General features: G+C 42.1%; 1 protein-coding gene across 2 annotated transcripts in view; it reads right to left on the bottom strand.

Annotated features, from left to right (window-relative positions):
• MMP28 (matrix metallopeptidase 28) overlaps positions 1 to 12,361 on the bottom strand; it is a 40,814-nt gene that overhangs the window by 14,680 nt on the left and 13,773 nt on the right. For both annotated transcript variants that reach the window (XM_006890896.1, XM_006890897.1), the window contains exons 2-3: positions 7,831 to 7,910; positions 7,390 to 7,574 (exon numbers count right to left, since the gene is read on the bottom strand). In XM_006890896.1, coding sequence (XP_006890958.1) covers positions 7,390 to 7,574; positions 7,831 to 7,910 — 265 coding nt within the window. The remainder of the gene's footprint in view (positions 1 to 7,389; positions 7,575 to 7,830; positions 7,911 to 12,361) is intronic.

Below are 12,361 nucleotides of genomic sequence, written 5' to 3'. Positions count from 1 at the left end.
CAGCTCCTTCAGCTTAAGAAATGCTAAGCCAGTTCGGTCCTTTTGATTTTCTGACTCCAGCTCTCTGCACATTTCATTATAGTATCTTGCTTTGTCGTCCTGGGCTGCCTTTTGAAATTTTCTGTTTAGCTCTTTGATTTCTTGGTTTCTTCCTTTAGCTTTGGCTTCTCGGTGCTCTAATGCAATATTCAGGGTTTCATCTGACATCCATCTTGGTCTTTTCTTCTTTTTTAGCCTTTGTAATGATCTTTTGCATTCTTCATGGATGATTTTCTTAATATCCTCCCAGAGCTCATTTGGCCTATGCTCATTGGTGCTCAAGGTCTCAAACCTGTTTCTGAGATGGTTTTGAAATTCGAGTGGGATAGACTTAAGATCAAATTTTGGTTCCCGTGGACTTGATTTAATTTTCCTCAGCTTTGAACTTGCATATGAGTAGTTGGTGGTCTGTTCCACAATCAGCACCCGGCCTGGTTTTCACTGCTAATATTGAGCTTCTCCACCAATTCTTTCCAGAAATGTAATTTATTTGATTCCTATGCATGCCATCAGGTGAGATTGCTATTCATAAAAAATATATCATCAGTTTATCTGGCAACTCTAAGCTGTAAGCCAGCATTATCAGACCAATATTTCTATTCTTGTGCAGAATGGAAAGCCGCTGCTCTAGGAATCTGCCCCATTTTTAAAGCACCTGCTTATATTTGGACGAGGGAGCTCTGGTGACTTAGTCTGCAGGGAATTGCTCTTCAACCCAAACGTGGTGACTCTCTGACAGTTCGTATCCACCAGTGGCTCTGTGGGAGAAACATGTACCCTTTCCTCCCAATTTGCAGCCTCTGAAAACCCAGCTGAGGGGTCAGCAATGAGTTGGTTCCAGCTTGACAGCACGTGAGAAGAAGCATATCTGGATGACAGCGTGGCAGTCTGTAGGGTCTGCAGCCTGGAAACCTGGTGAGGCAGTTCTCTCCTGTAGGTTTACTATGAGTCAGAATCATCCCAAAGCAGTGGGTTTAAATTTTGGTATCCATGTTTCAGGCTTTCCATATCCAGAAATTATGCAGTCCTCCCAATGACAAGTTATAACCAGACTCTAGCTGGGGGAGTACCTGAGTTCTTTATCCTTCACTTTGCCTGCTGGTAAAATGAAGACATTGACGGCACTTACTTCATTTGGTTGTTATGGAGATTAAATGATCCACTTAGAACCTTGGTTGGCACATCATAAATTGCTCAGTACATGATGTTGTTATTATTATTACATTTTCTTTCCGAAGACATAAACAGTGCTCAGTGCCTGTCAAGTCTGCACTTCCTTCCTGGAATGCATCTTCCCACCCCGAGATGCTACCCAAGGGATGCTTCTGTGGTTCCTGCTGTAAATAAGAGGGGAGTTCTCCATCCAGCTTGGCTTCTGCTCTCTGGACCAGTGGTCAGCATCAAACTAGGCGATGTGGCCAATCTAGACAAAGATGAGGTCCCCTAGCTTTGAGGGCACCTTTTACACAAGTGTCAGCCCAGCAGGGATGATCTGAACTGGAAGGTCTCCATGAAATCCTCCACTGGGACTCGAAAAGGGGAGCTGCTGTCAGATCAGAAGGAAGCAGCTCTAGTGCTCCAGTGAGGCATCACCCCAGTTCTCTGTGAGGTCCGCTACAGCCTGGAAGTGCAGTTGCCGAGACCAGCGCTGTCTCGTCTCTCCCTGTATTATTTCAAGGAGCTCCTTCCACTCTTAGTAACCAGGGCTTGTCTCTCCCTTGCCAAGGAAAAACTCTAAAAGCAAAGTCACATATTCCCAAGGTCACACAGATGAGACTTGAACTCAGATCCCCTGGCTCCAGGGACATTGCACCTTCTGTTCTACCACAGTTTCCTGAAAAGCTCTGCGTGCTCATATATCTTCTCCTTTCTGTCTTAGCCTTCCTTCTGTTGCCCAGAAACACAGAAGTCAGCAGAGCATGTTGATGGCCAGAACATCTTAAACTCAGAGTCCAGACCTCAAAGCTGACTCATTGAGTTACCAGCTGTGTGGTCAGCCAGTGCTGGCAACTCAGAGTGGCTGCAAACGTAGACCCAGTGGAACTGGACCAGCTGTCTGAGGACAGCTATCCTCACACATCTGATAAATATAAAAAATGTGCCTCCATTCTGTACTATAACCAGTCGTTTTTGTGAGCCCCTGGGTGGGGACTGACTCACAGCTGACCCTCCAGTGGGTTTTCAGAGGCAATGAATCTCAGGGGAGGATATGTTCCTAGGAGTAGCTGGTCTATTTGACCTGCATGCCTTTGGGATTGCAATGTAGTTTCCTACCACTATGTCAGCTGCAAATTAAAACTGACAATGGCTCAAAATTCTCACAGTACAGTGATTTCTAGATGTGAACCTTACTGTGAAATGCCATTTTGTGAGAAAGTTTTAAATCTGCAAACACTGATTAGAGAAAATTACACGTAATGAAAACAATAATTTAAAAAGCATTTAATATGTTAACAAAATACTAAGATTATATTACAGTAAAACTTGTTACTGATAAAATTTTTAACTTATTGGCACTGAGTCAGAATCAACTCATAGCTGATCTTGCAGTAGATTCTTGGAGGCTATAAATTGCCCATAGATTGCCCATCTTTCTCCCAAGGAACAGCTAGTGGATTCGAACTGTCAGAGAGGTACCACCTTTGGAGTGAGCAGTGCAATTCCCTATGGACTAAGCCACCAACGATTCCTTATATAAAGTTTTAGGCCTGAAACATTGGCGCTTGTTTTTAAAAAAAGTTATGACAGGAAATTCACAACAGTAAAAGATGTAATGTTCAAAATATGTGCTTGTGCTATGATGAAAATCCTAATTGGCCAATCTACAGAGACAGAAAGTAGATTAGTAGGTGAGAGGAGGGAACTATGAGGAATGACCAGGACTGGGCAAAGGTTTGGTTTGTTTGTTTGTTTGTTTATTTTGTGGGGAAATGAAAACATACTGGAATTAGATGATCATGGCAATAATGGAAGAAGTTCATGGTGTTCTGAAGGCCCACACAAAAAAGACCCCATGAATTGACGTGATAACAAGTGACATGTTTCAAATATCAGATGCAGCTCTGGATGTGCTTATGAAGGACAACTACCCAGCCAACTGACTAGAAGAGATCCATATTTATTTTCATTCCCCCAAAAAGGTGATACAATAGAAGGTGGAATTACTGAACAATATTACACACAAGCAAAATCTTACTGAAGAGTATTAAAAAACAACTACAAGAGTACATAAAGAACTGCCAAAAATGCAAGTTCTTGTAGAAGAGGCCTTAGCACTAGTGATATCATTGCTAATATCAGAAGCAGATGATACCAGAAGCCTGTCTTATTTGTATTTTATCAACTTTGCAAAGGCATTTGACTGTCTGGATCGTAACAAATTATGATTAATTTTGAGAAGAATGGGCATCCCTGAACAGTTAATTGTGCTCATGTTAAAACTATACCTAGACCAAGAAGATGTTGTCTGAACATAGCAAGAGAACGCTGCATGGTTCAAAATCAGGCAAGGAGTGTGTCAGGGATGTATTCTTTCTCTGTACCTTTACAATTTATACGCTGAGCAGATCATTCTAAAAGTTGGACTTTATGAAGAAAAGTGTGCCATCAGGCTCAGAGAAAGACTCAACAACAACCTGTGTTATGCAGGTAACACAATCTTGTTCACTGAAAGTTAGGAGGACTCGAAGCCCTTGCTGCAGATTAAAGGCTACAGTATTCAATATGGATTGCATCTCAACATCTAGAAAACAGAAATCCTCACCAACAGGTCAATGGGCAGCATCATGATAGAGGGAGAGAAAAACTGAAGCTGTTAACAATTTCATTGTACTTGATCCACAATCAACACCCTTTGCACCAACAATCAGAATGTGAAATTAATTGCATTGGGAAAATCTGTTGTCTAGGACCTCTCCAAAGAGACAAAGAGTAATGATATCAATCTAAAGAATAAGGTGTGCCTGACCCAGGCCAAGATCTTTATCCCCTCTTTACTTGCTATGTATCTGAAAGCTGGACAGTGACTAAGGATGACAGAAGAAGCAATGCCTTTAAGTTGTGTAAAAAAATATTTACTATCCCATAGCCTACCAAGAGAACAAACAGGTCTATACTGAAGGAAGTGAAAACAGGGTGCTTCTTGGAGGCAAGGATGGTGAAACTCTGTCTCACATAATTTGGGCATGTTGTCGGGGGAGGGGTGGGGAAAGGTAGAGGGTCAGCACAAGAGAGGAAGACCCTCAATGAGATGGATTGACGGAGGGACTTAGCACTGGGGTCAAGTGTGTCGGAGATTGTGTTCGGGATAGGGCAAAGTTCACCAGATCTGTTGTTCATAGGGCCGCTATAAGTTGTGGCTGACTTGCTAGCACATACAACAACAATTGCACATACCTCCCTTGTGTGAATTGTAACAAATTATAGCTAACATTAAGAATGGGCAACCCAGAACACTTAATTGTGCTCATGCAAAACTTATACCTAGACCAAGAAGTTGTTGTCTGGACAGAACAAAGGAGCAATGCATGGTCTAAAATCAGGAAGGGTGCGTGTCAGGGTTGGATCCTTTCTCCATACTTGTTCAACTGTATTCTGAGCAAATAATTTCAGAAGGTGAACTATATATGAAAAAGAATGTAGCATCAGGATTGGAAGAAGACTCATCAACACCTTGCAGATGATACAACCTTGCTTGCAGAAAGTGAAGAAGACTTGAAGCACTTGCTGAAGGAGACCAAAGAATACAACCTACAAGTTGGATTACATCTCTACATCAAGAAAACAAAAATCCTCACCCCTGGACCAATAGGTAACATCATGATATATGGAGAAAAGATGGAAGTTGTCAATGGCTTCATTTTGTTTAGATCCACAGCAGTCAAGTAATCAAAAAATATTTTGCATTGGGAAAATCTACTTACTGTTAAGGACCTCTCTGAAGTGCTAAAGAGCAACAGTATTCATTTGAGAATAAGGTGCACCTGATGCAAACCATCGTCATTTCAATTGCTTCCTATATTATTTAAAAATTAATAATTAATTAAAATTAATTTTAAAAATTAAAATTAATAAGAATGACAAAAAAAGAAAAAGGAATGCCTTTGAGTTGTGGTGCTGGATAAGAGTATTGAATATCCCATGGACTCGCCAAAAGAACAACTAGCTATGTCTTAGAAAAAGTGCAACCAAAGTGCTCCTTAGAAGCAAGGATGGTGAAGCTTCATCTCACATACTTTGGGCATGTCTTCAAGAGGAGCCAATTCTTGGAAAAAAGGCATCAATGCATGGGAAAGTGGAGGGTCAAAGAGAGAAAGACCCTCAGCAAGGTGAATTAACACAGTAACTGTAACACTGGATTTGAGTGTATCTGAAATGGTTAGGATGGCATTCACTAGGACAAAGTTCAAATCTGTTGTTTATAGGGTTGCTATGGGACATAGTTAACTCAATGGCACATAACAACAATGTTGTAGTTCTGAGCATCTACTAAAAACACTGAATTGCACGCCATCCATAGCTGAATTATATGGCAATAAATCTGGTAAAAAATGTGTCGTGTGTATGAAACACAATGTATACGAACTTTGCAAGCAAACCAATATAAAATAAAAATAAAAAATATTGAAAAAGTCCTGTGGACAAGCTGATCGATGGATCTCATTGTTGTTGAATAATTTTTAGGAGAAAAAAAGTGAATTCTGGTCATAATAATTAATCAAAATACAAGGAGAAAAATATTGGCAAGTTTAACTCCCATGCATAGAAAACTGATGAAGGAAGGAGATTGAAGGAGTTTGCTTTGAAAAATACTTGCACAATGAAAATTCCTCAAAGTAAATATACTCATTTCATTGTTCTTGTTTACAAAGACAGAAGAAAAATGAATATCCTTGAATTATGGTGCTAGTGAAAATTACTGACTATGTATCATGGGTTGCCAGAATAAAAACATTGCCATAGGGAAAGTGCAACCAGGATGCCGCTTAAGAGATGAGGATACGGAAAGAACTATTTAAAAGAAATATATGATTAGGCATTATAAGTAAGAAAATTGTCCAGAATAAGAGGTACATTGCAAAAAGGACTAGGGGAGGGGAAGGGAAAGAGGGGGCCCTGGTGGGAGGAAATTGTACAACAATGAATGCATATTTTTTTAAAAAAGAAAGTGATTTGGGGCAGGGAGAAAAATGTGCAACAATGAATGAATGAAAATCCAACTTCTCTGCAAACTTTTGTTAAAATCACAACTAAGATAAAAAAAATTTAAAAAGATGAAGCTAGTGCGACTTCATCTCATGTACCTTGGACATACGTTTCATCTTGTTGCACACAGAAAGATCAGACTAAGAATAAAACTGACTCAATGACACTTAACAACACAATATTCATAAACAGGAGTCTACGGGTGATGCAAGCAGTTAACACATTCGTCTCGTAACTTAGAGGTTGTTGGTTTAAGTTTACGCAGAGGCACCTGGGAAGAAAAACCCTGATAATCTACTTGTTGTTGTTGTTGTTGTTATGTGCCGTCGAGGCGCTTGCGACTCATAGCAACCGTGTGTACAAAAGCTCTAAACTCTGCTCTGTCCTGTGCCAGTCTCATTGTCTCTGACACACTCATCCTGATCACCCCAGTCACCGAATCAATCCACCTCCCAGGGGGCCTTCCCCTCCTGCACCTGCCTTCCACCCTCCCAAGCATGATGTCCTTCTCCAAGGACCTGTTCCTCCATACAACATGTCCAAAGTATGTCAGATGAAGTCTCAGAATCCTTGCCTCCAAGGAACAGCCCGATTTAACCCTCTCCAGGATGAATCTGTTTGTTTTCTTAGCAGTCCATGAGGACCTCAGCACTCTTCTCCGACACCAAAACTCAAAAGCATCAATTCTCCTTCTATCCTCCCTGGTCATTGTCCAGCTCTCTGAAGCATAACAAGTGATTGCAAAGACCATGGCCTGTATCAGGCGCACCTTAGTCTCCAGAGACACACCACTGCTCTTGAGTACTTTAGAGAGGTACCTAGCAGCAGGCTTTGCCATCGCAATACATCTTTTAATTTCCCATCAGAGCTCACCGATAATCTACTACCAAACAAAAAATCAATATTGAAAACTGTACGGAGATCTCTATGAGCTGGAATCCAGGCAAAGGCAACTGGTTAGATACTCGCAAACATGGTTCTCAAGATCACATGGGAGCCAACAGGCCCTGTCTGCCTACTTCTCGTCACTGTCCTAGAGAACAGAATTTACCAATGAAGCCCAGTCCCAGGGTTGGAGAATTTGATTGACCAGGAGACTTCAGGATTTTGGGAATCCCATCCTGGTAGTATTTTAACAGCGCTCACCTTGCTTTACAAAGCGTTTCCTTCTCATTTTGGTCCGGTGTCCAGCAAACAGGGCGCTGACCCTCTCAGCCCAGGCTGCGTGACTCTCAGTATCACTAACTCCACAGCGGGGCTGTGTCATCTGAAGTATTGTGGCTCGGTCCAGCACGCCACTGACAGGTAGGTGGGACACCCACTGGAACTCCCTGTCAGGAGGAATTCAGATAAAGGACCTGGAAGGGGTGTGCTGGGCAGGGGGTGGAGAGAGTGGGCAGTGCTGATGGTAGAGAGACTTCTGGGAGACAGTAGGAGGCTGAGGACAGAGAAGGAGGGAGCAAGGGGGAGTGCCCCAGGCACATGTGGGAAGGGTACCTTTCTGGGAACTGGCTGTCCAGGGGAAGGAAGGAAAGACTCAAGCTTGCTCTCCCAAACTTGCACGTCCTCCACATCCCTCTGTCCTACCTGATGGCGTTGCTGAGCTGAGCTGAGGTAGGAGCTTTGGGAGCCTGTTCACTGAGGTAGCCATACTTCTCCAGGAATGCCTGAGGGAGAGAAGATCATCAGCATGTCTCACCTGCAGCATCCTCTCCATCCCTTGGGCTCCAAAGATCAACAGCACCTTCCTGCTGCCCTGTCTCAGCTCTTGTCGCCAGAAAGTATTTAAGTGATATTAGAATGAGTCCTGGGATCAGAGTCAGAAAGGAGGACAGGACCCCATTCCAGGCTACTGCTGACTATCTGGGTGACACCAGGCCGCATGCCTTCGCTTATCTCACACTGAGCTACTGATATCTACTCAACACATACACATCCAATGGCATTGGGAAGGATTTGGCAAAATTTGGCATTTGGAAAAGAGAATGACTGGCATTTAAGCCAGGAGACCTGGATTTGATCCCAGCTAACAAATTGTTTCTCTAAACCCCGAGTTGCTTATCTGTAAAATGGACTTAATTAATGTTGTTTTAGCCATTGAGTCAATACCAATTCCTAAGGAGCCCATGTGTTCAGGGTAGAACTGCTCATTTGAGATGTCAAGACTGTGGCCTCTACAAGCCGATTGCCAGGCTTGTCTTTTGAAGTGCTTCTGGCTGGATTCAAGCTTCCAACCTTTCCATTAGTAGTGACATGACTCACCGTTGGCACCAACTCAGAGAAACTGGCTTCTTTAAGACTGAAATGCACGTGTTCAGGTCTTTTCACTCACACTCACCATGCATCTGAAAGCTGCACGATGAATAAAGATGACAGAAGAACTGATGCCTTTAAGTTGTGTTGGAGAAGAGCACTGACTATCCCATGGACTGCCAAGAACAAGCAGATGCATCTTAGGAAAAGTGCAGCCAGAGTGCTCCTGGAAGCAAAGGTGGTGAAACTTTGTCTCTCATACTGTGGACATGTTGTTAGGAGAAGCTTCTTTGGGAAGGGATCTCATGCTTGGAAATGTGGAAGGTTAGCGAAAGAGAGGAAGAACCTCTGAAATTGACACAGTGACTGCAGCAAAGGACTCAAGTGTATCAGAGATGATGAGGGCAGTACAGGATAAAACAGGATCCAGGGCTACCAGGAATGATGAGAACAGTATTCAAGGATAGGACAGGAATCAAGCCTGTTGCTCACAGGATCTCTGAATTGTACTCGACTCAATGGCACCTAACAACAACAATAACAGCTTCATAAACAGAAGTTTCTGTGTGGTACAAATGATTAAGATGCTTGCCTGCTAACAACTGAAAAATTGAAAGTTCGAGTCCAACCAGAGGCATCTCCAAAGAAAGGCTCAGCAGTCTACTTCCCAAAACTCAGCCATTGAAAACAACACAGAGCACAGCTCTGCCCCACAGAGGGGGCTGTGAGTCAGGACCAACTCAGTAGCAACTGGTTTGGGATCGACAGATTTGAGGATTAAACAAATGTTGCTGTGTACTGTCGAGTTGGAACCGACCCATTTAACCAACCCCCCAAAACCCTCCAGTGGGTTTTCTGAGACAGGAAATCACACGGGAGGAGATTATCACTACCTATCACTTATTAGGGGTACCAGATAAAGTAGCTATTGTAACACGTGTTATACAGGTGAGCACTGCACGTGTGCATCAGATTTGTTCCCGAATCATCTGATTTTTCAAAGAGACATTTTCTTGGTCAGGAATTGAGTTTATGAATTGCTAGCTCTGCTATGCCTGGACTGAGAATGAATGATCTTTCTAATTCTGGCTGCTTCCTAAACAATTTTTCCTTAAAATGTAATTGAATAATGAAGAAGGAACACAGAAGGAGAACTGATACCTTTGATTTGTGGTGTTGGTGAAGAATATCGACTATGTCATGGACTGCCAAGAGAACAAACAAATCTGTGCTGAAAATGCAGCCAGAAAAACAACTATGAGATATCATCTCAGCCCAGTCAGAATAGCAAAATTGAACAGAACAGCAAGCAACAAATGCTGGTGAGGTTGTGGAGAAACTGGAACCCGTATTTACTGTTGGTGGAAGTGTAAAATGGTGTAACCATTGTGGAAGGCAGTATGGCACTTTCTCAAAAAGTTGCAAATAGAGATACCATTTGACCCAGCAGTTCCACTATGCACACCCATGTTTCTCGTGGCTTTGTTCACAATAGCAAGGAGTTGGAAACAACCTAAGTGCCCATCAACAAATGAATGGATAGAGAAGCTCTGGTATATTCACACAATGGAATACTATGCTGCATTGAAAAACAAGGAACTCATGCAATATTATTCAAAATGGGTGAGCCTGGAGGACATTATGCTGAGTGAAATATCTGAGTCACAAAGGGACAAATACTGCATGGTGCCACTGTTGTAAAATGGGACTGACATCAGGGTTGGGGGGAGACTGAGAAAGATGGGTTAAATAATGTATACTGCATTGAAACAGATGAGGGGGGAAACTGTTTAAACGGGATATGCGATTAGGTATTTTTGTCATGACAGGAGTCCAGAGCAAAGGCTGCTTAGTGTAGTGGACCTGGGGGGAAGGATTATTAAAAAATGAAAGAATTTTTCTTTTACTTTTCCAAGAGGGTAGTGTACTAGGGGGGAGGGTTGGGAGAGGAGAAAAGTGCAACAATGAATGAATGGAAATCCAAAGTCTCCGTAAATTTTCATTGAAATTAATAATAAATTATAAAAGAAAAAGAAGCATTAGAAAACAAAAACAAAAGTTGCAAATAGAGATACCATTTAACCCAGCAATTCCACTACTGGGAATATACCCTAAAGAAACCATAACTGCCACCCAAACAGATATATGCACACCCATGTTTATTGCAGCTTCGTTCACAATAGCAAAGAGTTGGAAACAACCTAAGTGCCTATCAGCAAACGAATGGATAGAGAAGCTGTGGTATATCACACAATGGAATACTATACTGAATCAGAAAACAAGGAATTAATGAAATATTATTCAAAATGGATGACCCTGGAGGACATTATGTTGAGTGGAATATCTCAGTCACAAAAGGACAAATACTGCATGGTTGTCACTGTTGTAAAACAGGACTGACATAGAGGTTGGGGTGGAGACAGAGAAAGATGGGATAAATTATGTATATTGCATTGAAACAGATGAGAGAGAGAACTGTTTAAAAGGGATATATGATTAGGTATTATTGTCATGACATGAACCCAGAACGAAGGCTGCATAGTGGAGTGGACTTGTGGGGAGGGATTGTATAACAATGAAAGAATTTTTCTTTTACTTTTCAAAGAGAAGAACGAACTGGAGGGGAGGGGTGGGCAGGGAGAAAAGTGCAACAATGGATGAATGGAAATCCAAAATCTCTGTAAATTTTCATTAAAATTAATAATAATAACAATAAATAATTTTTTTAAAACAAAGAAAATGCAGCCAGCGTGCTTTTTACAAACAGGGATCGTAAGATTTCATCTTACATACTTTGGGCATGTTTTCAGGAGGGGTAAGTATGTTGCCCCTGGAGACAGGCATCGTGGTTGGTAAGGTAGAGAGAGGGTCAGCGAAAGAGAGGAAGATCCTCAATGAGATCTTCAAAAGACAGGCTGTTTGAATCCACCAACTGCTCCATGGGAGAAAGATAGGCAGTCTCCTCCCATGCAGTTTATAGTCTCTGAAAACCCACTGGAGGGTCAGTGATTAGTCGCCTCTGACTCAACGACAAACAGCAACAAAAGGGCTTACATGCTAGTGAAACGAGACTGACAACACAATCAGATAGTAAATAAATAAAGGAGATAGTTTGGGTACGATGAAGGAAGGTGATCAGGTGATATGATCTGGAATAGGGACTGGAGAGCATTATGCTGAGTTAACTGACTCAGTCCCACAAAGACAAATATTGTATACATCATTACTGTAGAATGAGTATGAGGATCCAAGGGACAGAGGGAGGGTGGAAGCAGAGGGATGAGGATGTGCGGGAGCTATGAGGGGTGGATTAATCATGTTGTTTTTGTTGTTGATTGCCTTCGATTTGAGCATGACTCAAAGCAACCCTATGAACAAAAGGCCTGAAGCCCCTCTACAACTATCGACATTTATCAAAGTTTGTAGAGTTTCCGGAGGCATGTTATTTAGGAAGTGGATGCCACTGCTGCTTCCAAACCTGTCATAGTATGTTATGTGCCATTTAGTCGCCTGCGATGTACGGTGACCCTATGTACAGCAGCTTTGAATCCTTCCCTGTCCTGAGCCACTCTCAAATAATTCCAACACACCAATCCCTATCGCCCCAGTTACTGTATCAATCCATCTCAACTGGGTTGTACAATTTGATGGGGGGGAGGCAGTGAGGGAAATTGAAAGAATCTGGTCTGAAAAACAATGTATTTGAGTTTTTAAAAGAAACTAATATAGTTTGTTTTTTTTTTTGCAATCGCTTGTTATGCATCAGAGAGTTGGACAATGACTAGAGAGGACAGAAGGAGAGTGGATGCTTTTGAGCTTTGGTGCTGGAGAAGGGTACTGAATGTACCATGGACTGCCAGGAAAA

The sequence above is a fragment of the Elephantulus edwardii genome, unplaced genomic scaffold (genome assembly GCF_000299155.1).
Source record: "Elephantulus edwardii isolate Elephantulus edwardi_28Jun2011 unplaced genomic scaffold, EleEdw1.0 scaffold00094, whole genome shotgun sequence".
NCBI lineage: Eukaryota > Metazoa > Chordata > Mammalia > Macroscelidea > Macroscelididae > Elephantulus > Elephantulus edwardii.
The sequence above is the reverse complement of the archived record's forward strand: the minus strand, read 5'-3'. Positions and strand labels throughout refer to the sequence as shown.